Source organism: Canis lupus, chromosome 10 (genome assembly GCF_048164855.1).
Source record: "Canis lupus baileyi chromosome 10, mCanLup2.hap1, whole genome shotgun sequence".
Lineage (NCBI taxonomy): Eukaryota > Metazoa > Chordata > Mammalia > Carnivora > Canidae > Canis > Canis lupus.
Window position 1 is genome coordinate 22,502,725 of NC_132847.1, and position 27,252 is coordinate 22,529,976.

A 27,252-nucleotide genomic window follows, 5' to 3' on the forward strand; every position below is an offset into this window, starting at 1 on the left:
ACATAATGTTTATCCCCCTTTTACAAATGAAGGGACTGAGAGATTCAAGCATCTTTGTTTCAAGTCCTCAAGACAGGGTAGGGTATTGGGAAAGGTTTTCAATTAGAAATAATTGTGCCTCTGATAAACCTCATTGACTAAAATACCACCACTGTGCTTAAGCTTCAGGCTTCTTTGTTAAGTGGTTTATTCAAAGTACATAGCCCTGAGCTTTTTCTATTACATAACTCTCTCTCCCTTCTAGCCAGTTGGGTTTATTTTGAAATAACATAGAACCACTTCTATATCATTGAGGACACAATTGTAAGAAACAAAACAAAACTTTGGCAAAAAAAAAAAAAAAAAAAACGCACAAAGAATTTATTGGCAGTGTATTAGCTAGATCATAGTTTAGGAGGAGGAATTGCATTCCCAGCCTTGAGAAGTTCTTGAACCAGGGGAGTCTAGATCTCATTAGTGGGGGAACTTGTCTGCTATTTCTTTGGCTCTTGCCAGCAGATGATTGGGTCCAACTCCTTGCAGTACCTGTGTGCCTCAGGTCAAAAGTAAAGTTCCCTGTAGAAGTTTCCTTGGCGTCTTACTGAGATGTGTCCATCCCCCCAGTCATGGGTGGGATCCCACCATCAGCAGCCTGCCAGAATGAGGAAGAGTAGAGGAACACCTTAAAGGATGAATACTGAGCAGAAAAAACAAAAGATGGACATTATTTCCTGTAACAGGACATAAGACCTGAGTGAAATGCAAGTGAAATACAAGATCTTTCTTGTAAATTGTTCACAGCTAGATGCAGGGAGAGATGTCACAGGGTTTTGGAAAGCATTTAGAGATGTCATATAGCAAAGCCAGAAGAAGGTAGTTCTCTTTCTCTTTTTTCTGGCGAGGATGATAAACATCTGTGATCTAAATCCAATCATTTTAATTGCCTAGTCAGATACATGGGGAATGTTTTATTAAAAAGTTCACATAAAATTCCAGAATGATGCTGTTATATTTTTTCTAGATGTATCCTCATTCATCCAACTGCTTGCTCTGGCTTCCCACCCCCTCCACTACATCTTTCCAGCAGCATGGGTTCTCAAGCTAAAATGACTTTATTCCAATTTGAACATAATAAACTTGAAACCACACCTCCCTTTTTTTTTTTAATTTTTTTTTTAATTTATTTATGATAGTCACAGAGAGAGAGAGAGAGAGGCAGAGACACAGGCAGAGGGAGAAGCAGGCTCCATGCACAGGGAGCCCGATGTGGGATTCGATCCCGGGTCTCCAGGATCGCACCCTGGGCCAAAGGCAGGCGCCAAACCGCTGCGCCACCCAGGGATCCCCACACCTCCCTTTTTAAACACAAGTAATCCATTTTCATTATCTAAAAACTTGGAAGTAGAGATTAAGAAAAAATATTGTATATTACCTTCTGTTATCTACAGGTAGAGATGTTTGAAGTTCTCTTTTGGGAAATGTAGGTTATTCCTATATCCACAACTGACTCTTAACTAATTATAACACATTTTAAAATACCACAGACAATGTATGTCTGTGGAATTTTTAATTTTCCTGAGCAGAATTAGATCTTTGCTCCTTGGTGATTTTTTTTCTTTTAGCAACAGCATTTATTGATGGTCACACTCTGTGCTTTTATGTAGTACTTCCAAAAGTTGAAGTATAATTTACATAGAATAAAATGCACAAATTTTTAACTGTATAGCTTAATGAATTTTACTGAGTACATCCATTTAACCACAGAAGGTACAGCCACCACCTAAATCAAAATATAGAACATTCTCTCAGTGATTTTACAAATTGTAAAGCAATGTTGCATAGCAAGAGGCATGAGGAGTAAGAGTTCTACCATCACATTAGTCTATCTGGAATGGAACGAAGGTGTTCGTTTTTTGCATTTCACAGTGTCCTCATCACTCTCAGCCCCATTGCTTGGCCATTAAGGGGAGGATGCTTTCCTATGTGTAGAATTCCGACAGTTCCTTACAGCTATCATTAATTAGCATCTTAAAAAGGTGTCACTTTCCCTGAAGAATATATTTGCTTTTTGAAAATTTGAGTTTCAAAAAAAAAAAAAAAAAAGAAAATTTGAGTTTCATGTAGACCTACTTTCTCTATTCAGTCTAGACAAAATGATTTCTTTTTTTTTTTAATTTTTATTTATTTATGATAGTCACAGAGAGAGAGAGAGAGAGAGAGAGAGGCAGAGACACAGGCAGAGGGAGAAGCAGGCTCCATGTACCGGGAGCCCGACGTGGGATTCAATCCCGGGTCTCCAGGATCGCGCCCTGGGCCAAGAGCAGGCGCCAAACCGCTGCGCCACCCAGGGATCCCGACAAAATGATTTCTTAAGTGTTCTCTTTTGAAAAAGTTTTACTTTTGGTGAATGCAAAAAAAAATAGGAAAACATACAATTTACCTATAGGTCCTTAGGTATATGGATTGAACATTTGTAAAACATTTATTGTAAATTGTAAAAATTCATTAATGTCTTTGTATATGTTACATTTTAAAAAATGTGAAGCAAGTAATATTTTATAGAATTAAATGCTCTGCTCTGTGATTGATAAAACAACTGAAAAAGGCTTTATTTTTTTAAGTTACCAGTGATACTAGTGAAAAATCCCAAACTGTCCAAAGTACCTCAAAATAAATTCCTCTAACTCATTTTTCATTAGGATGCTAATCAGAAAGTTACTAAATCATAATTCCATTTATATGGTATGTGAAGCAGAAATAAAATGGTAATTATACTTTGTTTCATGAATAAAAATTTTACTAACTCTTCTATTTTTTTTTACCATTTCTTCAGTGAAGTTTCATGAAGCCATTTAGAAATGGATGTCACTAAGGGCTTTTTTTTTTTTAATTTTATTTATTTATGTATTCATGAGAGACACACAGAGAGAGAGAGAGAGGGAGAGAGGCCGAGGCATAGGCAGAGGGAGAGAGAGAAGTCGGCTCCACGCAGGGAGCCTGATGCAGGACTTGATCTCAGAATCCTAGGATCACGACCTGAGCCAAAGGCAGATACTCAACGACTGAGCCACCCAGGTGCCCCACTAGTCTCTACTTTCATCTGACTAATAGCTTCATTCCCTCAGACCCCTCTCTATGCCCACTAGAACCTTGGGGGAACACATCTTTACAATTCCACAATCTGTCAAAGACAAAAACCAAACAATAAGCAAACTGATTTTACTTAGGGTATTACAATAGGAAGATCATTCCAGATCTGAAGATCGTTGCCTTGGCAGGGTGATTTTGTCTGGATACCTTTCTAGGGAGAAGTGGACAACTTCTAGGTAGAGTGATTTTACAGTTGCAATTGTTTTTGTAATCAAGGGGACTCAGTGAGCTGAACAGGAAAGATTTGTGTCTAGCCAGTTTCAGAGGGATAGATAACTCACGTAATCATTTATGAGACAGTGTGATGGGAATTTGGAGAGTTTCTGTCTGGCATTTTTTTTTTTTAAGATTTTATTTATTCATGAGAGACCCAGAGAGAGAGGCTGAGACATAAGCAGAGGGAGAAGCAGGCTCCTTATAGGGAGCCTAATGGAGGACTCGATCCCGGACCCAGGGATCACGTCCTGAGCTGAAGGCAAATGCTCAACCGCTGAACCACCCAGGAGTCCCTCTCTCTGCCTTATCATAGGTAAACCAGGGGGTCATCTATGAGACCTCAATAGGTCACATGAGGAAGAGTGGTTCTTTGTAGTAAAGTTGGAACCTGAAAGAGTTGGGGGTTTTTCTTAACCTCAGTTTTCTAGGAACAGAGGGCTTAGGTAAAGTTCAACATTGTTACAATAGAGAAGGGAGAAAGAAAGTTTCCCACCAGCTGCAAGAGACACATCTTTGAAACAGCCCTGTGCTTGGTCCCATGCTCATCTAGCTATCTCTGGTTCAATCTTTGTGGCCCAGTGGGAAGAGGTTCTGTGAGTGATTCAGCCTGGGTTAAGCCCACCCCTGTTGTCAGAATGGTGAAGAGAAGGGGTGGTGGGAAGACAGAAGATAATGGCTCTACAGTGGGCAAACGGTCACAGTTTAATTCCAACAGAGCTAATTGTGAGAATTTGTTCTTAAAGCCTAAGATACAAACCTTTGTTCAAAATTAAATAGCAGCTCTGTAGTAATAGTACTGGTAAATTACCATGAATCCTTTCTCTAGAACTTGAAACCATTTGAGGAGTCTCACATGATATCCTGTGTCTCCATCCTTAGAAAAAATTGACTTTTCCAGTCAAGGCTACAAAGCAGAAACCTCAAATATTAAGAGCCTTTAGTAATATTTCAAGCTCTTCATTTTGGCTTTGACAATTTTTTTTAAGATACTTTCCAGGCAGCCCCGGTGGCGCAGCGGTTTAGCGCTGCCTACAGCCTAGGGCGTGATCCTGGAGACCCTGGATCGAGTCCCACGTCAGGCTCTCTGCATGGAGCCTGCTTCTCCCTTTGCCTGTGTCTCTGCCTCTCTCTGTGTCTCTATGAATAAATAAATAATCTTAAAAAAAAATAAGATACTTTCCCTGGTCCCATTCTGCTTGAGGCCAAATTGGGCTTACTGATTTAAAATCACAGATATCCCTGCTCCTACTCCCTAAGAGCTTTAAGGCCTCATGAATAATCATGAATCAGTGTGGGGAGAAAACAAGCCCCCCTGTAACAAGGTCCCAGGGAAATTTGACTCCTGGGACCAGCTGGTGCTCAAAGAAGCAAATATAGACTGGACGTCCTAGTATCTAAAGGACACTAAAGTGCTTTGAAATGCTTCACCTTTCTATTTCACTACCCCAACTGCCAATAGGAAAATAGAGCAGAAAAACCCCATCCTGTGAAGGATTGGGATCCCAATTGATAGGTTAGCTGGATTTAGTCACAAGTGACTTAATCAGGCTGCTATTGGTGAAATCTTTGTGGTTTCCTTTTCCTTTATGGTTTCTGAGGGCTTCAGCACCCTCAGAGAATTCAGTAAACTTGGCTTCAATATCCGGCTCTGGAGTAATTCAGAGATCACTGTATATTTGATGGCTTGATTCCTCTTAGGCTTCTCTGTCTCTTTTCCTATTCACGTCATAGCTGGGTATGTGAAACTGCATTCCCCCTTGCAGGTGCCCACCAGATATCCCATCCTACCAGGCATCTCATGACTTTATGGAAGACTTATGGGCTTCAAGGGGAAGGTGGTCACATTGTAGATGAAGTGACCACTCTCCTTCTCTCTGGCTATTACTGATCTCCCTTACTTCATCTCAGATCAAGATCTCTGCCCCTTCTAAAAGGGACCCATAGTCCCTGTATATCACTTTGTAAAAACTCTCCAGAAAGTGAGATGTTTATTTCAAAGCCTAGTCAATTCTATCTGGATTCCTCAGCTTTCTAGTATTCTGGGTCACATTTTATTTCACTACATCAACACCATGAGACAAAAATACCACGAGGGTGTCTTTCTAGTTTCATGATGTCTGTCCTCTGAGACTGGGTAGTGGGGACCCTGTATTCACAGTTATACTTGACTGAATTAGCTTGACTGATCCACGCTGGACCAGTTAGGATCTCTTACCTGGGAATTTTGTATTAGAACTGAAGGTCTATGGGGTGTCTGCTTGGCTCAGTCAGTGGAGCATGTGACTCTTGATTTTGGGGTTGTGAGTTCGAGCTCCACGTTGGGTGTGGAGATTACTTAAAAATAAAATCTCAAAAAAAGTAAAGAACTGAAGGTCTTAAGTTTTCATCACCGTATAGAACCAGACTTGAAGCATGTACATTCCAAGTTGAGGGCAGTTAGTATATGCTCTGCAGAGAAAGAAGTATATCAAAATACTTTTAGCTAAAAGTCATAGAAATTTCAACTCAAAAGGGTTTCATACTTACTTGAGGGTGTTTGTAATGCTCTCTTGGGTTGTCCCTGCCTCTTTAGTCCAAGCTGTTTCATGTCAATGCTAATGCCCACTGGGTGGTAGGGGTCTAATATAGGTGTCTTCGGAGACATGTCCTACTCCACAGTTTCCCAGTGAGAGAGATCTTGGCTCCAGCTTGACCATTCCTTCTCAACTATTACTTCTTGTTACAAGGGTCCTCACTCAGAGCCAGCAGTCTTCTTGGGTAGAGTCTTGTGAGACAGTCCAAGTTCAACCACCAATTCCAATGTGCAGTGGATCCATGGGAAATAAAAATTCCCTTGTCATGACATACTGCTTTCCTCTCCTGGTTCCTTCTGATAGCAAGGTCTCCCCAGTCTTCTTCTCTTTTGTTCATATCTGTTGCTCCTTTGTTCAGAGAAGGAAATTGGCTAGTGTACTACCTTGGCAGATGGCCAACTAGGGCATAGACTGGAGGTCTCCTTTCCTGGTATGTACCTCTCTCTAGTCTTTATAAGAGCCTCCTCACTTGTCTTTTCCTTGAGACAGCACCTTCCACTTCCACCTTGAAGTAATTTGCACTCTCCACAAAGCAAATTCCCCATCTCCCTTCCGCTCTTCCCCAGTTCTTCTATAGAGACTGGAGGGCTAGAGTGATTGGAATGGAGAGGAGGTTAGAAAAATCTAGGCTGTTTCTGCCTCTCTTGGGGAAGTTGGTCAGCTCCAGTTACTGGCAATTTTCTTAAAGGTGTAGATTAGTGAGCACTTTTTTGTTCTCATCTATGGGCCCTAATCACCAATTCTGGGACAATTGGGAAAAAGATCTTATGCAGTTTCCTATTAGAGTGACAACAGTAGCAATCATCTGTAAGATTTCTTTTTTTTTTCTCTTAAAAATTTTATTTTTGGGCAGCCCAGGTGGCTCAGCAGTTTAGCGCTGCCTTCAGCCCAGGGCGTAATCCCGGAGTCCTGGAATCGAGTCCCACATGGGGCTCCCTGCATGAAGCCTGCTTCTCCCTCTGCCTGTGTCTCTGCCTCTCTTTCTCTCTGTGTGTGCCTCATGAATAAATAAAATCTTTTTAAAAATATTTTTATTTATTTATTTATTCATGAGCAACACACACACACACACACACACACACACACAGAGGCAGAGACATAGGCAGAGGGAGAAGCAGGTTCCATGCAGTGAGCCCCCATGTGGGACTCAATCCTGGGTCTCTGGGATCACACCCTGGGCTGCAGGCGGCGCTAAACCGGTGCGCCACCGGGGCTCCCCAATAAAATCTTCTAAAAAATCATTTATTTATTTATTTATTTATTTATTTATTTAAATATTTTATTTATTTATTCATGAGAGAGACAGAGAGAGAATGAGGCAGAGACATAGGCAGAGAGAGAAGCAGGCTCCATGCAAGGAGCCCGATGCGGGACTCAATCCCAGGACTCCAGGGCCATGCCCTGGGCCGAAGGCAGGCACTAAACCACTGAGCCATCCAGGGATCCCCTAAAAAAAATTATTTTTAAGTAATCTCTACACCCACTGTGGGGCTCACACAGTGAGCTTACAACCTACAACTTAACAACCCTGAGATCAAGAGTCCCATATTCTTCCGAATGAGCAAGCCAGGCACCATTCTAACATTTCTTGATGACTCACTATGTGTCAGGCAATACACATTTTATCTTAACTGTCTTTTTGAATCATCACATCAACCCTATGAGGTAGGTCCTATTATTTCCTCCATTTTTCAGTAGAGGAAGCTGAGGCTTAGAGAGTATTAAGCCACCTGCCTAAAGGCACTCTGGCAATTATGGTGTAACTGGTATTCAAGCCCAGGTTGTAGGGCTACAGAAGAACCCTGAACAGTCTACTATACTCCCTCTCTTGTATACCCATGGGAAGCATGCTTGCCCATCATTTTTTAAGGTTATATTTATTGAGGTAGAATTATTGTTACAGGGCATACACACTTCCCAAAATGCTCTTTGGGAAGTCTGAACCAGATCATAATTTCTCATATACTTTGCCAGTACTTTCTAATGCAATTTTTTTCTAATATGGTTTGGGAAAATGGAATTACATTCTTGTTTTAATTAACTCTTTAAAAATACCAAGTGAGGTTTGTCATTTGTATTTATTCTTGAGTGAATTTTGTCTTTTAATCTTTGGTTCCTTTTTTCTGATTGGTTTATAACAACCATGTATAGATCAAGCATATTGCTTCTTTGATGTCATATATATTGAGAATGTCCCCCCCCCCAAGAATATTTCCTTCTAAAGTTGTCAAAGAATAAATTTTTTATTATGTTAAAATATACATAACATAAAGCTTACCATTTTAACCATTTTTGAGTGTACAATGGCATGGCATTAAGTGGATTCACATTGTAGTGCAATTATCACCACTAATGATTTCCAGAGCTTTCTCACCATCCCAAACAGAAACTGTGCATCCTTTTTATTTATTTAAAAAAATTTTTTTTTTAATTTTTATTTATTTATGATAGTTACAGAGAGAGAGAGAGAGGCAGAGACACAGGCAGAGGGAGAAGCAGGCTGCATGCACCGGGAGCCTGATGTGGGATTCGATCCCTGGTCTCCAGGATCGCGCCCTGGGCCAAAGGCAGGTGCCAAACCGCTGCGCCACCCAGGGATCCCTGTGCATCCTTTTAAAAAGTAATTCTGGATTTGCTCCTTCCCACAGCTCGTGGTAATCTCTATTTTATGTTTTGTGAATTTGCTTGTTTTAGGTACCTCATATATATAGAATCATACAATATTTGTCCCTTTATGTCTGGCTTATTTCACTTAGCATAAAGTTTTTTTTTTCTTTCTTTCTTTTTTTTTAAATTTTATTTATTTATGATAGTCACACACAGAGAGAGAGAGAGGCAGAGACACAGGCAGAGGGAGAAGCAGGCTCCATGCACCGGGAGCCTGACGTGGGATTCGATCCTGGGTCTCCAGGATCGCGCCCTGGGCCAAAGGCAGGCGCCAAACCCCTGCGCCACCCAGGGATCCCTCTTTCTTTTTTTTTAAAGATTTCATTTATTCATTCATGAGAGACAAACAGAGAGAGGCAGAGACACAGGCAGAGGGAGAAGCAGGCTCCATGCAAGGAGCCCGATGTGGGACCTGATCCCAGGTCTCCAGGACCATACCCCGGGCCGAAGGTGGCACTAAACCGCTGAGCCACCGGGGCTGCCCAGCATAAAGTTTTCAAGGTTTATTCATATTGTAGCATGTATGAGCATTTCATCTGTTGAATAATATTCCATTGCACATGTATCCTATATTTTATTTATCCATTCACCTATTGATGGACACCTGGCTTGTTTCCACATCTTGGCTATTGTGAATAATACTCCTATTCACAGTAGGAGCAGAACTGCTGTATAACATGGCAATTCTGTGTTTAACTGTCTGGACAAAGTATGATTTTTAAAAATTTAAAAACATACATGTGTCAGTGATTTATGTAACTCATTAGTGAGAGGACCAGCAGGATCTTATAGCTGATTCATTGAAGAACTCAAGAGGCTGAAGTGAAGGAAAGAATGATGAAGTCAGAGTGCTAAATGAAATACAAAACTTGTTATTATTCTACCAGGCAATAAAAGCGTAGTCTTTGGAAATATCTTTTCTACTAGACAGAAATCATTTGCATCTGTCCCATACAAACACCACTTGCACTTTATCAATCTTCTGTAAAGTTCACATCTAATTTTACAGCCTGGGCCCTAATCAACAGAAAATAGCAAAGGGAACAAAGTTACATTTTCCTAGAGAATCAGGTCCCTTAGGTAGGCTCAGTAAACAATGTTTTATTTTATATTTTTTTTAGTAAACAATGTTTTAATATGGTATTGAAAGAGCAAGCAGTAATCTTTTTGCCTTATCTCCAATTTTGGGTAAACTTTCTTAATTTTGTATTTATTGCCTTTAATTTTGTTTACGGTCTTTTTTTTAAAAAAGATTTTATTTATTCATTCATTCATTCATGAGAGACACAGAGAGAGCGAGAGAGAGGCAGAGACATAGGCAGAGGGAGAAGCAGGCTCCATGCACCAGGAGCCCGATGTGGGATTCGATTCCGGGTCTCCAGAATCGCACCCTGGGCTGAAGGCAGCACTAAACCGCTGAGCCACCCAGGCTGCCTTTGTTTATGGTCTTTTTTGCATTCTGATTTCTTTTACTCTTTTTGTCTTTTGTGTTATGCTTATGAAAATTCACGACATATATGTATTTGATCACCTTTATTTTCTGGCTTTATTTTTGAAATTTAACTTAGAAACTTTTAAATATTTGACTTACCAGGAGTATGTTCTTGTATGTGGTTTGAGGTAGGGATCTAAAATGTTTTCCCAGATGGCTAGCTAATGTCTGCAAATTACTTTTTCTACAACTTGTTTGAAATGCCATCTATCAATTGCTAAATTCTCATACTTGGGTTTGTTTCTGGACTTTTATTTCTGTTTGTCTTTCTCTTTTCTGGTATAAGTATCACAATTATTATAACTGCTTCATTATGCTGTGTTCTCTCTTGCAGCTCTGACAGGATGGTTCTGCTACCCACAACCACACCTTCAATGAAAAGGACTGTTCCTCACAAAGGAGGAGCAAGTGGCTAGCCTTGCTTTACACATAGCAGGAGCTCTCAGATATTACAGTGAAAATGTGTTGCATGCTTTAGAAAATTCCATTGAAAATTTTAGGGAAAGACCCCTAAGCAATCAAAGTAAATGCTGAAGTGTGTGTGTGTGTGTGTGTGTGTGTGTGTGTGTGTGTGAGAGAGAGAGAGAGAGAGAGAGAGAGAGTATATATAGATCCACCTGCCAAGGGAGGGAGTAGGTGGAGGATCCATTCATGAACTTCCTCTCCATTATGTGGTTATACTTCCTCTTGATTTACATAGAGATACTGAGTTGTCACTGTGTTCCCCTGACTTTGGAAGGGCATTTCACTTTTAGAAAACAAATCTTTGTTAGAGAGAGAAAAAACAAACAAACATGCATATGAATAGGGAGAAGAGGCAGATGGGGAGGGAGAAGCATACTCCTCACTGAGCAGAGAGTCCAGTGTGGGGTTCAATCCCAGGAACCTGAGACCATGACCTGAGCAGAAGGCAGACACTCAACCAACTAAACCACTAAGGTACTCCCAGAAGACATGAAGTTTTAATCATGCTTTTTGTTTCATAATATCTTGAAGCTTCTTCTGGTCACCTTTCCCTGGCTTGTCTTTGTCTTGTCTGGAAAAGAAACTCTGATACTTCTAGTGAGCTCAGATCATCTCCACTCTTGTTTTAGCTTGTTGTTGCTGCTGCTCTGCCTTTGACCATAGGATGGATTCCTGTGCCATTGCCAGGAAAACATGTTATTCACTCTCCTCTGAGTTAGGGCTTACAGTGCTGGCACTCAGCTGCAAACTGTAATCGTCTGTGATATATTTAGATTTTGAACTCACATTAACTACAGGTCAACAAGAAAATAAATGGTCCCCTCTGGTTATGAAGCAATGTATGGGCAGTATGCCATGTGAGCTTGTTCATAGTAACACTGTTCATAGTAACACTGATTCTTAATCATATTCCAAGTATGCACACTCCATGCTCCAGATTCCTCATTAATCAGGAAACCTAAAGAATGAATTATTATCAGAGGCCACGGAACCTTTAAAAAATCATTTTCTTTGAGTCTTAGAGCAAGAAGCAAAGAACATTTGGTCTTGAGAAATGAATTGTATTCAGCTGAAGGGAAACAAGCATAGGATGCTCTGAGCCCTAAAGACTTTGAAGTTAAAATGAAAGATCTTATAAAGAAAATTTCATAATTAGTAGAAATGAGATGGCAGCTGTTACTATGGCAAGATATATTTCTGGTCCCCCAATGCTCAGGAACAGGAAAAGCCCCAGGAGAGTTGGGCTGAGCAGATCAGAGTCATGTTTCTGCTCTCAGCAGACCAGTTTCACAGGCAGGACTTTGGAGTGGAGCTGGAATGTCAGCTACTAGAAATGGGAGAAGACTCAGTTGAGTCTGTGGCTGGCTAAGGAGAGTCTTGAGCCAATAGGTGAGGAGATTGTGAGTCAGGCCAGGAAAATGATTGTTGACTAATGGAGCTAGATAAAGGGGTTAAATTTTCATGATCATATCAGCTTATGTGGGCTGGAGGTATCTGTGCAAAATTCATCTAGCATTTTAGGATTATATAGAGGGAAAGGACTGGGATTGATAATGACACTGCAAGACATAAAATAACGGTAATCAGACCAAATAAGGGCAAAAAAAAGTGGGGATTTGGGGAAGTACTTCAGAATGACATCATGGTGTTACTATGTAAGCAGGCAGTTTATAATAGAGTGAGAAAGGACACTAAAATTTCAGCCAATTTGGACTTACAAGTGAACTGTAATGGTAGTTTTTATATCAAAGGAGCATTAGGATTAGAAAAATACTTGAGAAAAAAAAGACTAAATTGTGCTGTACTATTCCTTAAATAGTATTTCTTATATTTATACTTGTATTCATTGATAAAACAAAGTTAAACAGATTTTCTATAGGACTTCTTAGTGTCTTTAAAATGGCAATAGTTTTAAAAAATATTTTATTTATTCATGAGAGAGACACACACACACACACAGAGGCAGAGACAGAAGCAGGCTCCATGCAGGGAGCCTGATGTGAGACTCAATCCTGGATCCCCAGGATTGGGCCCCGGGGTAAAGGTGGTGCTAAACTGCTGAGCCACCACGGCTGCTCTAAAATGGCAATATTATGGGGCGTCTAAGTAGCTCAGTGGTTGAGCGTCTGCCTTCAGCTCAGAGCATGATCCCGGGGTCCTGGGATCAAGTCCCGCATCAGACTTCCTGCATGGAGCCTGCTTCTCTCTCTGCCTGTGTCTCTGCCTCTCTCTCTGTCTCTCACGAATAAATAAAAAAATCTTAAAAAAAATAAAATGGCAATATTAATCTATTATTATCTCAGGGAACACTGTCTAATGGAGCAGTTTGGGAAAGGTTGATTTAACCTAATGTTAAAAAGGCACAACCCAATTCAACCATCATATATAACAAAAATAGTGACAGGGAGAAATATATTCCAAAATGTCAACAATGAATGACTCTGGTTGAATTATTGCTCTTCATTTTTTTTAAAAAAGATTTTGACAGAGCACGAGAGAGTGTACATAAGCAGGGAGAGCTGCAGAGAGAGAGAGGGAGAAGCAGGCTCCTCACTGAGCAGGGAGCCTGACTAGGGGCTCAATCCCAGGATCCTGAGATCAAGACCTGAGCCAAAGGCAGACACTTAAACAACTGGGTCACCCAGGTACTCCTCTCTTCCTCCTCTTCCTCTTTTATTTCTCTTACTCTTGTATTTCCATATTCACTTCAGTGACCCTTTGCAAAGAACATGAACTTAGAGTGGTATAGTTGTAGGAGACCAATGTTGAAGTCAGGAAAGTTGTGTGACTTTGAACCAGTTCTTTAACCTCATCAGATCTGTTTTCTCATCTATAAAACTGGAAAATAACACCTACTATGGGTTTGCTCTGAAGATTAATTGAATTATGATATCCAAATCACTCAGCACCATTGCCCATGATGTAGGATCTAGAGATTCTAGAGATGAGATAATTACCACTATTACTGAGTTGCTAGAATGTTAGAGTTTAAGAAAGGAGTGCTTGCTGGGTTAAGGGCACTTTGTCCACTCAGTGTGACTTCATGGAGGGCTGAAAATACCATTACCAGAGCTTGTACCTGAAGCTGCTTCAGGGTGTAGGACAAGATTCCACTGGACACTTGGCAGGGAAGATTATGAATTCCCAACTGAAAACCTTTTGTTTCATGGTGGGCAGTCTATTAACACTGTATATTTAAAACAGACACCTTCCTGATTGCTTAAAACTAAATTTAATCATTGTATCAGAGAAATGCCTGCAATAACTTCCTTCTACAATTCTCAAGATGCTCTGCTGAATAAAAGGAATTTTGCTGCAACCATGATGCCTTCAATATGAAATGTTCTGGCAGCTTCATTGCTTCACTATTGTGGTTCTTGGAAACTTGTCACTTTAGATTCCTCAGAATTCTTAAATAACTTTTCTTCTGACTTCATTTACTTAAACATCCCAGAATAGCTTCTTGAGCTATAAGTTTGATGATCCAGGAAACTATTTATAACAGGATGAGTACTCTCTGTGACTGATGTTATGTTTTATTTTGAGAAGGACAAATCATTAAAAAGATTGATAGGGCCAATGGTATTTTAAACTGAAAGCAGAGCCAGGGCAAATAAGGTAGGTAGGTATGATGGTGGAACACAAAAAGATACGGTTGTACATTTTTGCCAGTTTAGTTAAAGGCTGGGGAGGTCTCCCACAAGAAGGAAGGCAAGAATTCATAACCCAGACCTAGTGATATTTTCTTTTTTAGAGATTATCTATTTGAGAGAAAGAGAGGGAGCACGAGTGAGGAGGGGGGCATAGGGAGAGGGAGAGAGATAAGCAAACTCCCCACCGAGTGGTAGCCTGACATGGGGCTTTGTCCCATGACCCCAAGATCATGACCTGAGCAGAAGTCAGATGCTTAACTGACTGAGCCATTCAGGTTCCCCCAGACCTACTGATATTTTAAGTAGAAAAGTCACTTCAGCCTATGGCAGCCTGGTCTCTGTCTGCCCAGTGCTTATAACCCAGAGTGGGCAGACACAGGACTCTGTCATTACAAAGGCCAATACTGTTCTTGGTGCCATTGATATCCTCCTAGGTAGGACACAAATATAAGACAGAAGGTCAAGGTCAACTTTTTTTTTTTTTTTTTTTTTTTTTACTGTGGTAAATTACACATAATTATCATTTTGACCATCTAAAAGTATATATATCAGTGGCATTACATATACATTTGTACTATTGTGTGACCACCAGTAATATACATCTCCAGAACTTTTACATTATCCCAAACCAAAACTTTATGCCCATTAAACAGTAGCTCTTCATTCCCCTCTACTCGTAAGCCCTTGCTAACCACTGTTCTATTTTCTGTCTCCATGAATTTGCCTACTGATTTCTGTGGCATGTCGATATTGGATGGGGGCCACCAAATGTGGGGCAACCAGATCGGGTGAATTCTTTCACCAAAGGCAGAACAAAGGAGGTAGAAATTTACTGAAGACTCCCCAATGAAGTGGTGGGCAGGACAGCAAAACAGAGATTGCCCCGAGGCAGTGCTAGGGGGCTGCTGTACAAGAGGAAAGGTGAGAGTATGGGAACTCACAGCATTTTCCTTTTTTGGTGCCTGATTTACAACAAATGGGTGTAAATAACCCATTGGTCAGTTAGCGCTTATGGCTGTTTTGAGGTGGGTTGCCTAATGGGACTGTATCAGCCAGGAGGCCTTCCTCCTTTCTCAGGCTTACATAGTTCAAGTTGATTGCCCAAAAGCATCCTCTAAAGTTTCCTCCTATAGATTGAATCATACAAAATTTATCCTTTCCTGTCAGACTTCTTTCACTTGGCATAACGTTTTTAAAGTTCTGCCATGTTGTAACATGTGTTAAAGAGTTTTATTCCTTTTTAAGGCTGAATAGTATATCATTGCATGTATACATCGTTAAAAATCCATTCATGCATCAGTGATTTTTTGGGTTGTTTTCACCTTTTGGCTATTGAGAATAATGCCATAAACATGGGTGTAGAGTATCTGTTTATCCCTGTTCTCTATGCTCAAAGGCCTTTTCTTGCTGCCTGTACTCCTATTACCCACCTCCCTCCCACTTTAGGTAGCACTCAGTACTTGGTGTTGAAGACAAAGCATGTTCAGTTTAGCCAAAATATAAGAACTGTGTGGTACTTTGCAAGGGTACAGGCAAACAATCTGGCCTTTGGGCACTGCTCCAGGAGACTGAGGGTGTGTGTGTGAGAAATGGAGATTTGAGAAAATGTACTTTCTTCTTGGCTCATTCATTAAAAGATCCGATTGTTCTAGCCTTAAGGTTGAGATCTTCAACTCAGTCTCCGTTTCAGCAATACATCAGTTTTTGTAGTTTTCAGCAAACCATGCTAAGCTGTGTTTTTTTTTTCCACAACTTGAAAGCAGGCTTTTGCCTTTCTGTAAAGTCCTCCTAGCCGCCTCCATTTTGCACATAACACTTGCCGCCTTGTATTGGGATTCATTTTACTTTTTTAGCTGTCCTCAAGGCCGGTGGGATTCGGGTTTTGGGAGGTTGAAGCTTATATTATACATTTAAATCCTTTAAAAAAAAAAGTCAAAAAAAAAAAAGTCACAAAGTATTTAGGACAAAATAATCACAGTTACTGGAGACTTGGAGATACAGATTCCCCCACTGAGATCTCTTCAATCAATTTATCAGAAATAAGGACACCTGGGTGGCTCAGTCGTTGAGCGTCTGCCTTTGGCTCAGATCATGATCCAGGGTCCTGGGCGCAAGTCTTGCACCGGATTCCACGCAGGGAGCCTGCTTCTCCCTCTGCCTAGGTCTCTGCCTCTCTCCCTATCTCTCATGAATAAATAAAATCTTAAGAGAGAATAAATTCTTATTATCTAGAGTTGCTTTCCGATGGCAGGATGGAGTTCGCCAGCTCCTGGAACACTCCGGAAGTGAGGGGCCCTAAAGTTTAAGATTCATTAGCCTCAAGTAATCCTGTCACTTACTGGCTGGTCTGAGCGGACCTAGGTAGCGTATCATCCATCCGTGACTCTTGCATTCAGCTCAGGACAGGTGCTTGGATTGTGTTGGGGATTTCAAGTTTTAAGTCCTATCGGCCTCTAAGGGCGCCAGCAGCTTAGAGAACGGTGAGGCAAGACTGAGAAAAACCACGCCAGTGCGACCGAGACGATTCCCGTTCTCCGCCGGGGAGGGCGCTGTCTCGGACTTGGACAGGGACCTACCTAAGGCCCGTCTCAGGGCCTCTTTCCAAGGGCAGCCTGGTCCTCAACGGGCCGACCCGCCCTAAGGGCGCAGACTCTCTGGGTTCTGAAGCTTAGTCTGCGCTTCCATTTTGGGGGCGCAACACAAAGTGGGGCGCAGGAGGTCCCATCACCGGAAGTTTCTTTGATGCAGAAAAACGGCGGAAGTAGGCCAACGGCCTCTTCGGTATTTTGCCTCAAGCTGGCTCTCCTACTTTCTTCTAGAAGGCAAGGCGCCCCACTGCTTTCGGCCGCCATTGGGAGTCGCTGCGGCGGGCTTTGCGCGCAGGCTCAATTGGCTTCCCACCCCTCTCTCACCCGCTCCATCCCTTCCGAGGTTTTCCTGCCTGGACATGACGTAGGCTCGTCGTAACTGGGGGCGGAACTTCAGAAGGAAAAGCGTCTGAGCCGGGGTCTCGCGAGATCACGCTTCTCCTTCGCAGTTCTCGCGCTACGGCTTTACTCTCGTCGCGACGAGATCTTTCGAGATCTTCTCCGCCCCCGCTACCGGCGCCTCTTCTGCGGCCGCTGAGCCGGAGCCGGCCTGAGCAGCGCTCTCCGCGGCGGCTCCCTTCCCAGGGACCTACGCGCCCGCGAGGGCTCCCTCACGTCCCCCGCCAGCCCCCGGCCCCCGGCCCACGCGGCCCGCACTCCGCGCGCCAGCCCCACCTGGGTCCGTGTCCCGTTTCGCCGGCCGGACCTGGGCTTGAGCCCGAACTGTAGCCGGCGCCATGTCGGTCGTGGGGATAGACCTGGGCTTCCAGAGCTGCTACGTCGCCGTGGCCCGCGCCGGCGGCATCGAGACGATCGCTAATGAGTACAGCGACCGCTGCACGCCGTGAGTGTGGGGCGGTCCGGCCGCGTGCGCTCGGGGTGGGGAGGTAGCGCCTGCTCTGGTCTGCGACCCGCGCGGGCTTGGGGAGCGCGGGCCGGGAGTCCTGGTGGGTAAGGACACCCCGCTGGGTGTCAGGTCGCTGGTGGCCACGGCTCGCCTCGAGGGTGTGCGCCGGCGGCGATGCCTCTTCCTAGCGGCCTGCCGGTTGAGCGAGGGCTCTGCGCGGGTGCTCCTGCCAGCGGAGGGCACGGGTGGGAGCTGGAGGGAAGGCAGCGGAGGGCACGGATGTCTAGCGGACCGAGTTCTTTCAGAGGGCGGAGGCCAGGCCCAGGGCGCACTGCCGTTTCTTCAGCCTACTACAGAGTTCAGGGCTTTGCACACAGCAGGCGCCTAATAAAAGTTAGTTGAATCGAACGGGTTCTAGTGTCTGCCGGCGGCGTGAAGATGGAGCGGCCAGAATCCCACGTGAGTGGGGGCGGGGCAGCACCCGGAAGAGGGAGCCGGGGCACCGGAGGCTCGGGCTCGCGGTGGAACGCACAGCTACCAAAAAAAAAAAAAAGAAAAAAAAATTACTTTGTGAAGTCAATGTGTTTTTTTGATACCTTTCCGTTCACGTCGGCTTTTCACATTGTTTCGGTATGTTGAACTCTGTTGGGTCATTTGCGGGTCCACACCTAACAGCGTTTCACTTTCATAGTTAATACATTCCAACCAGGGTGTTGGCCGCAATTGTTAATGAATGACTCAGGGTCTCACTTTGACTTTTAGAGCCTATAGTATGTTAAGGGACCAGTATAGACTCAGCTCTAAGAAGTCGTGACTCACTCAAGTCTTTCCTTGGGTAAAAAAAGTCTGCTTTTTACTGTAGAGGTACCAGTTTTGGGGGCAAAATCTTTCTTTCTTTCCTATTTTATTTATTTATTTATTTTTATTTATGATAGAGAGGCAGAGGGAGAAGCATGCTCCATGCCAGGAGCCCGACGCGGGACTCGATCCCGGGACTCCAGGATCGCGCCCTGGGCCAAAGGCAGGCGCGAAACCGCTGAGCCACCCAGGGATCCCCTCTATCCTTTTTTTTTTTTTTTTTTAATTTTTATTTATTTATGATAGTCACACACACAGAGAGAGAGAGAGAGAGAGAGGCGGAGACATAGGCAGAGGGAGAAGCAGGCTCCATGCACCAGGAGCCCGATATGGGATTCGATCCCGGGTCTCCAGGATCGCGCCCTGGGCCAAGGCAGGCGCTAAACCGCTGCGCCACCCAGGGATCCCTATCCTTTTTTTTTTTTTTTAAATTTCATTTACTTATTCATGAGAGACAGAGGCAGAGACCTAGGCAGAAAGAAGTGGGCTCCCTGATGTGGGACTCGATCCCAGGACTTGGGGATCACGCCCTTGGCCGAAGGCAGACGCTCAACCACTGAGCCACCCAGGCGTCCCATTTTTTTCTTTTTTTAAAACATTTTATTTATTTATTTTTGACAGACACGGGCAAAGGGAGAAGCAGGCTCCCTGCGGGGAGCCCAGTGCGGGGCTTGATCCCAGGATCACCAGGATCACTGCAAGACCTGAGCCAAAGACAGAAGCTCAACCATTGAGCCACCCAGGTGCCCCTGGGGCAAAATCTTTTAGGAAGTTTATTATTTTCTAGGTTCTCTTACTATTTGTCAGATGGCCTTTCAAGTTTTCTGTTCCAAAGGGATCCCTGGGTGGCGCAGCGGTTTGGCGCCTGCCTTTGGCCCAGGGTGCGATCCTGGAGACCCGGGATCGAATCCCACAACCGGGCTCCCGGTGCATGGAGCCTGCTTCTCCCTCTGCCTCTCTCTCTCTCTCTCTCTCTCTCTCTGTGACTATCATAAATAAAAAAAAAAAAAAAAAAAAGAGCCTGCTTCTCCCTCTGCCCCCCCCCCCCCCGTGACTATCATAAATAAATAAAAATTTAAAAAAAAAGTTTTCTGTTCCAAGGTCTATCTTCCCCCCTGATGTTGGTCACCCTTCAGGAGTTTGGTAGCCAAACTAGATTGCTACCTCCACTGATTTTTGCTGCCCAGAGACCCACAACATTTCCATTACATTTGTCAAATTTCTGCCTCTTGTTTTAGACCTAGACCAGGTGCTTCTTTGAAAACCCATCCCAGATCCTAAAATGTGATTTGATGTCCCTTTGTCAATTAATTTATAATTTTTCAGAGCCTTATAGAGTATTCACATATAGTTTATACCTGTTTAAAGCATACACTTCCAGTTTTTAGTGTAGTCACAATACTGCAACTATCCCTACAATCAATTTATTTATTTATTTTTTAAATATTTATTTATTTATTTTTTATGATAGTCACAGAGAGAAAGAGAGAGGCAGAGACACAGGCAGAGGGAGAAGCAGGCTCCATGCACCGGGAGCCTGATGTGGGATTCGATCCCGGGTCTCCAGGATCGCGCCCTGGGCCAAAGGCAGGCGCCAAACCGCTTCGCCACCCAGGGATCCCCTTACAATCCATTTAAAAACATTTTCATGACTCCAAAAGAAGTCCTGTACTCATTAGCTGTCACACACCAGTACCCCCTATTTTTTATAGTTTTTAACAATGAGTTTTATGTTCTAATTGCAGGGAAGGTATTGTTTATTGATTTTTTTTTTTAAGCACGGGTTTATTTTTGAGTATTTAAGCATTAATTTTTTATTTGATACTGTCTTCCTCTCCAGATCCAAGTTTGTAAAGATAGTCTTCCCTAAGAAATTTAAAAAGGCTGGTGCACTGAGTCAGGTGCTTAACATTTTTGGTCCTTTCCTGCCTAGATTTGAACATAATTTTGATCTAGAGGGAGGAGAATTCCCCAATATTGGAACTAACAGTGTTCCTGTCTTTTTTTTTTTTTTTTAGACTATGTTATGCCCCCTTCCCCCCCTTTTTAAAGGCAAACAACAGCTTTAACAGTTATCAAAAATTCCATTGTTTGGGACTGAAAATTGTTTCACATACAAAAAGATTCATTTTTCCAAATTGAAATTAAGTTTGTCTTAGTGACTAGATTATGTGTGACCAGATACATCACGTAATTGTGATAAGAAAATACTACTTAAATACTTTAAATGGTTTTCCTTATATGATTTAACCTATATTTTATATTTTCCAGGAACGTCTAGGAAAGTAATTTTTGAACTATGCTTTTGATTAGCTTAAATTTCTTTCTTGGAGTCCCTAAGTAGAAAACGAGAATGGAAAGATTAATTTTTGTAGTAAAGGAAAATGGATTTTTGTCTCAGGTACACAGAGACTATGATGTGGGTTTGCTTTAGTGGAAGTGAGATGCAGATTCTGGAGGTTTGGCTGTGTTGGAAGTACCTCATTTCACATAGTGGGTGTAATAGTTTTTCGATTCAGTTTTTGAGGATCTGGTTGACTCTTGTCCAGAAGAGACCCTTGCTTTTCCACCAAGTACAGGCTTGCTTCATTTTAGCAACTGCTGAGTGCCTCCAATATGTCAGCCATTGTGTTAAGCATTAGAAGTACTAGAAGTACTCTGAACGAATAAACAAGATCCTGCCATCATGGACAGGAGTAGTGGAAAAAAAAAAAGCCAGATGCTAAACAAAGATGTAATTACCAACTGGTGAAGATCCAGATGGGAAAGTACAGAATAGGATGATGGGATTGGGGGGAGCTTATTTTAAATTGGATGAATGAAAGGTGCTTTTAAAGAAGTGCCATTTAAGTTGAGACCTGGAGAGTGAGTAGAAATTTACATGGACCTGGTGGGTGGGTCTAAGGAAGAGTTGATTAAGGCAGAAGGAACAGCAAGTGAGGGAGACCAGAGGCATTCAGACTGCCTGGCACACTTGACAGACTGAGAAGATCATAACTAATCTTGAGCCACTTGTGAGAATGGTGTGAGACGGATTGGAGAGGAGTTAGGCAGGACTTTGTAAATCATGTTGAGGATTTTTATTTAGGTGCAGTGAGAGTTGATGAAGTTAAAAAAATTTTTTTTAAAGATTTTGTTTATTCATGAGAGAGAGAGAGAGAGAGAGGCAGAGACACAGGCAGAGGGAGAAGCAGGCTCCATGCATGGAGCCCGACGTGGGACTTGATCCCGGGTCTCCAGGATCATGCCTGGGGGCTGAAGGCAGCGCTAAACCGCTGAGCCACCCGGGCTGCCCAGTGCAGTTTAAATTTTAAAAATATGGTTTGCTATTTTCATGGAGAATGGTTTTATCTGGGAAGAGGAAGAAGTAGGGTGCTACTTAGGTTAGGGAAGTATTTAGTCCATGTGGGAGCTGTTCTCCACTAGTGTAGCATGGGAGGGAGGTGTGGGTGGCTTTGAGATAAACTTTGGAGGTTTAAATTAGGAGCATCCATGTAAATGTTTTTTGATCATAGGCTTTGGAGTAAGATGAGGAACCTATTTATATATTTAGTAGGATTATTACACTAGAAAGGTACAACCTTAAAGCTTTGGAATAAAAATGTTACTGGAGTGCCAGACATTACTGAAGAATTGGCCCATACTTTCCAAAAAGAACAACTTATAGGGTAGAAATGAATTACTTAAAATAATTTCTCTATGTGAATTGTTTATATTATGATTTTCATGGACTTAGTTCCTAATAAAGTGATATATTAGGAATTTAAAGAGATGAAATTGTCTATTAGCTGCCCTTGAGAGAGCAGAAGCTGAAAGTATGTACTTTCTGGTTAACTGGAATATTAACATATATATAACTGGTGCAAGAAACATATTCCTATGAAGTAAATGTTTTTTTTTTTTTTTTTACGTGTTGTGTAGAGCTAAGTATAGCAGTAGGATCTTGAGTCTTTTGGATTTAAAGAAAAGGAAAGTTGATTTGTTAACTAAAGTTCACATTGCTTACACCATTCTCCTGTATATGTTTGATTGCCAGTTGTGAAAGTAGTTCCTTAGAATCATTAAGGAGCTATAACAGAATCTTGTATACAAAATTGGTAGACTAATCGACAGGAACTTTATATCGTAGGCTCTCAGTTGGGTTTCCTAAATGAAAACATTTTAACAAGATATGTGTTTGTTGTAACAATAAAAAGACTAAAATGCTGAAGTTCTTGTCCTTCTCATTATTTGCTGTTGGCTGTATATCCGTGCGTACCTTTTCCCCATACTTCTACAAATTTACATGGGGGGGTGGGTATGTTAAATAGGATCATATTATATTTTGTAAATTTTCTTTCACATATGTTTTAGACCTCTTTCAGAGTCAGTAAATATCAATCTCTACCTTCTTAAATGTATAATGTTCTTCATCGTGGCTGTAACATTTTTTTTCAAGCAGGTTATTTCTAAGTTTTGTAATAAACAGTTAATTGGAAAATAGTCTTTATAATTGGATTTACTTGTTAATGCTTTTATTTTTGTTGGGTAGAGTTACAGATGTGAATTTGCTAGTGCAAAGAATACACATTTGAACCTGTATATCAATGTGGGGTTAGGGATGCTGACTTTTGTGCAGTCAAAAATCTATGTATAAAAACTTTTGACTTCCCAAAAACTGAATCGCTAGTAGCCTGCTGTTGACCAAAAGCCTTACTTACTGAAAATGTAAATAGTTAACATGTATTCTGTATATATATTCTATATTGTATTCTCAAAGTAAGCTAGGGAAAAGAAAATGTTAGTAGAATCATAAGAGGAAATCCATTTATACTACTGTATTGTATTGAAAAATCTATCCATACATGGACCCACGCATTTCAGACCATACTATTCAAGAGTCAGCAATGTATTCTTAAAGGACTGTCACCAGGATACTTCACACAAATTTAAGGGATTAATTTATAACAGGAAGATAAGTGATTCTCTCACTGGGCATTGTAAAGATTATAATGAGCTGAAACTAAAGTGTTTAGTGTAAAGCTGTTCACAGTAAATATCGCTCAGGTGTTTTCTAGTATTGCTGTTAGTACTTTTTGTACTTTTTTTTTTTTTTTTTTTACTATTCCTCTTCATTTAATGATATATATATATTGGAATAATAAAATGAAAACTATTGAAGTTTGCCTGAAGGGTTCATAGTTTATAGCTTTTAATGTGTGCATCTTCCTGATTGGAGAATTTGCTGTGCTTTAGGGAACTGTGTATCCTAAGTGTGAGTTTGGTCTGTTTGATGTCAGGTTTTTGGGGTACTTTCTTGTTCAGGGCTAAGGCCGTAAGCGATACTCTAACTCACGTAATCTTTTCCATGACAATTTTGCTTAAATCTGTTATTTGATAATCTAAATGTTATTGTGGGTTCTCTGATAAGCTCATTTTTTTATATCAGTTAAGAATTAGAGCAACAGCTGTTCTAAATATCTCAAGAGCAGTTCTACACATTCTTACAAACATGAAACTGCCTTTTAAGGATCTGTGTTGATTGCAGCTGTTCATAACATCCCATTAGAATGTGCATAAATATTTGGTCACTAGTATCTCTTACCCAGGAAAGGGAGAACTGTGTTATTCTCTGGCCTAAAAAGGTGATTATTTCTAGGATCTGATGATTAGAACAGAGGAGGAGTCTTTTTTTGGTTTTATTTATTTAGTATTTATTCACGAGAGCCACAGAAGCTGAGACATAGGTAGAGGGAGAAGCAGACCCCATGCAGGGAGCCGGATGTGGGACTCGACCCCAGGTCTCCAGGATCACACCCCGGCCTGAAGGCAGGAGCTTAACCGCCGAGCCACAGGCGTCCTGGAATAGAGGAGTCTTGAACTAAACTACCAACCTGTACTTGGGAGTGGAGTAACAGTAATGTCAGGTAGCAAGTGTCTGTTTTTAGCAGCATTGAATTGGAATGGTGTGGCATAGAGAGGAAGTCTAGGATAAAGATTCTTGATGTCTAGAGATGTAACCATTCTAGGTGTAAATATGAATGATGTAAAGCAATGGTAAATAAGAAAATAAGTACAGTTATGGATGGGTTATTAAGTACAGACTTAAAGTATCAGTGCAGAGGAGAGGTTACGTTGGGGGAGTGGAGTGATAGAAAAGGCAGGGGTGGGACTTGAGCACATGGGGTTAAAACACATGGATGGAAAGATCGGGATGGTCTAATTGAAGGTATAGAAGTAGTACTAAATCTAATTGGTTTGCTTGGCGGTACAAAAAAAGGCACATATGGGGTCTGGAGTCTGGTAGTCCTGATTTTGAATCTTGGATGCTTATATTTACCAGTTATGTTTCTGGATACATTAATATGACTTGAATCAGATCTTTTTTTTTTTTTAATTTTTATTTATTTATGATAGTCACACACACAGAGGCAGAGACACAGGCAGAGGGAGAAGCAGGCTCCATGCACCGGGAGCCCGACGTGGGACTCGATCCCGGGTCTCCAGGATCGCGCCCTGGGCCAAAGGCAGGCACCAAATCGCTGCGCCACCCAGGGATCTTGAATCAGATCTTCATTTATAAAATTGGACCATAGTAGTATTGAGCATTTGGGAAAATCAAGTATAGATTGCTAGACTTCACTGGCAAAAGAACAGGTGTGGGAGCTTGACCTTGCTTGGATGAAAGAGACACTGCCATAGCTAAAGATTGGATGCAGGCTCTGTGCAGATATTGGAAGTTCCTGGTGAGTGGGGAGTAGTAGATAAATTTTTAAATATTTTGTTCCGTACTTGTTGCTTGTAAAAATCCTAGTGGAATAAATCAGCCACTGAAGATTTTTTAGATCACGACTTAACTATATCTGTTAGCATTGTATAGGAGTGTTTACTTAAATGCTAATGGTGGCCATGCGTGGTGGGGGCAGGGGCGGGTGGTTGTAGAATTACAGATGTTTCTTTTCTTTGTCATACTTTTTGTTTTCTAATTTTCTGCAATGAGCTTAAACTAACTAGAAAGCCCTGGACTAGGTTCTAGAATGGGCTCTAATATTTGACTTAATCTTTTGGGATTTCTTCACATTTAAATATTAGGTTTCTTTGTGTGAGCTTTTATTTTTTTATTTTTTTATTTTTATTTTTTTGAGCTTTTATTTTTAAAAACCCTTTGTTTTGTGCTATTTAACTATTTACCCTTATTCAGTTCTTTTTGGATGAAAGTAGGACTTTTTATTCTTCATGGGTTGATTTTGAAGCTAGCTGACTGGATTTTAATGAATAGTTTGGAAAGGTGAAGCAGAACTTTCATAGCAAACTAGTTAGTATATTTTTGTGTGGAATTTAAACCAGGATTTCAGTGGAACAATGGTAAAATCGCTAGTACTTTATTATTTATGATGTGCCGATCTCTGATATAAATCCTTCAAACGTGGACCAACATGGAGCACCTGGGTGGCTTAGTTGGTTAGGTGTCTGACTCTTATTTTGGCTCAGGTCATCTCAAGGCTGGGAGATGGAACCCTTCACTCTGTGCTGGGTGTGGAGCCTGCTTAAGATTTTCTCTCTCCCTCTCTCTGCCCCTATCCCACCCCCCAAAATGGTGTATCAACAACATTTAATTTTTATAGTAGGTATATGAGGTAGGGTTATAATTTTCCCCATTTTATGTTTTTATATATTTTTTGCAATCTGCATTCTATTCCCAGGTTTATTCAGCACAATCCTTTCAGCCTACATGACAAAGTATAAACACAACAGTGCTGGGGCACCTGGGTGGCTCAGTCAGTTAAAGGTCTGCCTTCGGCTCAGGTCATGATCTGGAGTCCTGGGTTCAGGCCCCTCATCAGGCTCCCTGCTCAGTGGGGAGTCTGCTTCTCCCTCGCCCCTCACTCTACTTGTGCTTTCTCTTTTTCTCTTATGTAAATAAATAACATCTTTAAAAAAAAACAACAGAACAGCACCTAAAATGCTAGAAGTTTATAAGACTCAAGACAAAAAATTTATACTGACTGTTAAAAAGCCAAAAAAGCAGTGTATGTTTTGCCAAGGTAGCCTGCAAGATCCCTATGAACAAGAGTTGCGATAGAGGGGTCTGTGATGACCCTGCAGAGCTTGCTCTCAACTTGCTCATCAATTTCAGAGAGAAAGGGAGACCTGGGATGTGGGTGTGTGTGCATGAGTACATGTAAAAATAGAACCATTTTCGGTAACTTACACGGGGTGTTTGACCCTAGAGGCTGGGAAAGGACAGGGCCAGGGGAGCAGGGCCAGGCTGGCAGGAACAGCAGCTGCATGAAAGTCCGCCTTTTCCTGAGACGCTCTGCAGACCAACAAGCAAGGGCATGATCAGGCCACCAGACTAGCCCCTGGTCATTTGTGGAAATGAAAGTCATACCTGCAGGTTGGGGCTACACTTCTACCCTGCTTGTCCCTGCTGGCTTTGCTACTAAATTGACTCTCTCGGGAACTCAAAATATGGGAGCTTTCTAGCCAGAAAACTGGAAGGCATCTTTATAGGCGCAGCCCTGAACCACAATAACACTCCTGCAGCTGGAACTTTGCTTTTGGAGGAGATGTCCCCGTTGCTGTCTTCAAAGCCTGCCCTAAGTAATTTTTTTCTTACCAATTCTCCTTTGGCTAGGAAAGTGACAAAATTGGAGTGGATGAGATAGAAGTTATAGGGCCTAGTGGCTATTTATTGGCAGAAGTTGGAGCTGGAGTGGCTACTGTGGCAGCAGCAGCCATTGGAGCGACATCGCCTGGAGGGCATGGGGAGAAGAGGACCTGC

At 41.9% G+C, this 27,252-nt stretch overlaps 1 protein-coding gene, 1 long non-coding RNA gene and 1 other non-coding gene across 5 annotated transcripts in view; 1 reads left to right on the forward strand and 2 right to left on the reverse strand.

Moving 5' to 3' along the window:
• Positions 1-27,252, forward strand: part of HSPA4 (heat shock protein family A (Hsp70) member 4) — a 72,638-nt gene that overhangs the window by 5,597 nt on the left and 39,789 nt on the right. The window contains exon 1 of one of the 3 annotated variants that reach the window (XM_072841000.1): positions 16,880-17,627. The exons of the other annotated variants lie outside the window; for them this stretch is intronic. Within the exon in view, the coding sequence (XP_072697101.1) occupies positions 17,521-17,627 (107 nt within the window). The 5' untranslated portion in view covers positions 16,880-17,520. Of the gene's footprint in view, positions 1-16,879; positions 17,628-27,252 lie in introns of those variants that run through there. 3 annotated transcript variants of the gene reach the window in all.
• Positions 17-164, reverse strand: LOC140642075 (U4 spliceosomal RNA). Its single transcript, XR_012038643.1, has one exon. It is a non-coding gene; the product is annotated as a U4 spliceosomal RNA (small nuclear RNA).
• On the reverse strand, positions 11,330-16,670 carry LOC140641337 (uncharacterized). Its single transcript, XR_012037871.1, has 2 exons — positions 16,535-16,670; positions 11,330-16,112 (listed from the first exon to the last, which is right to left on the reverse strand). It is a non-coding gene; the product is annotated as an uncharacterized lncRNA (long non-coding RNA).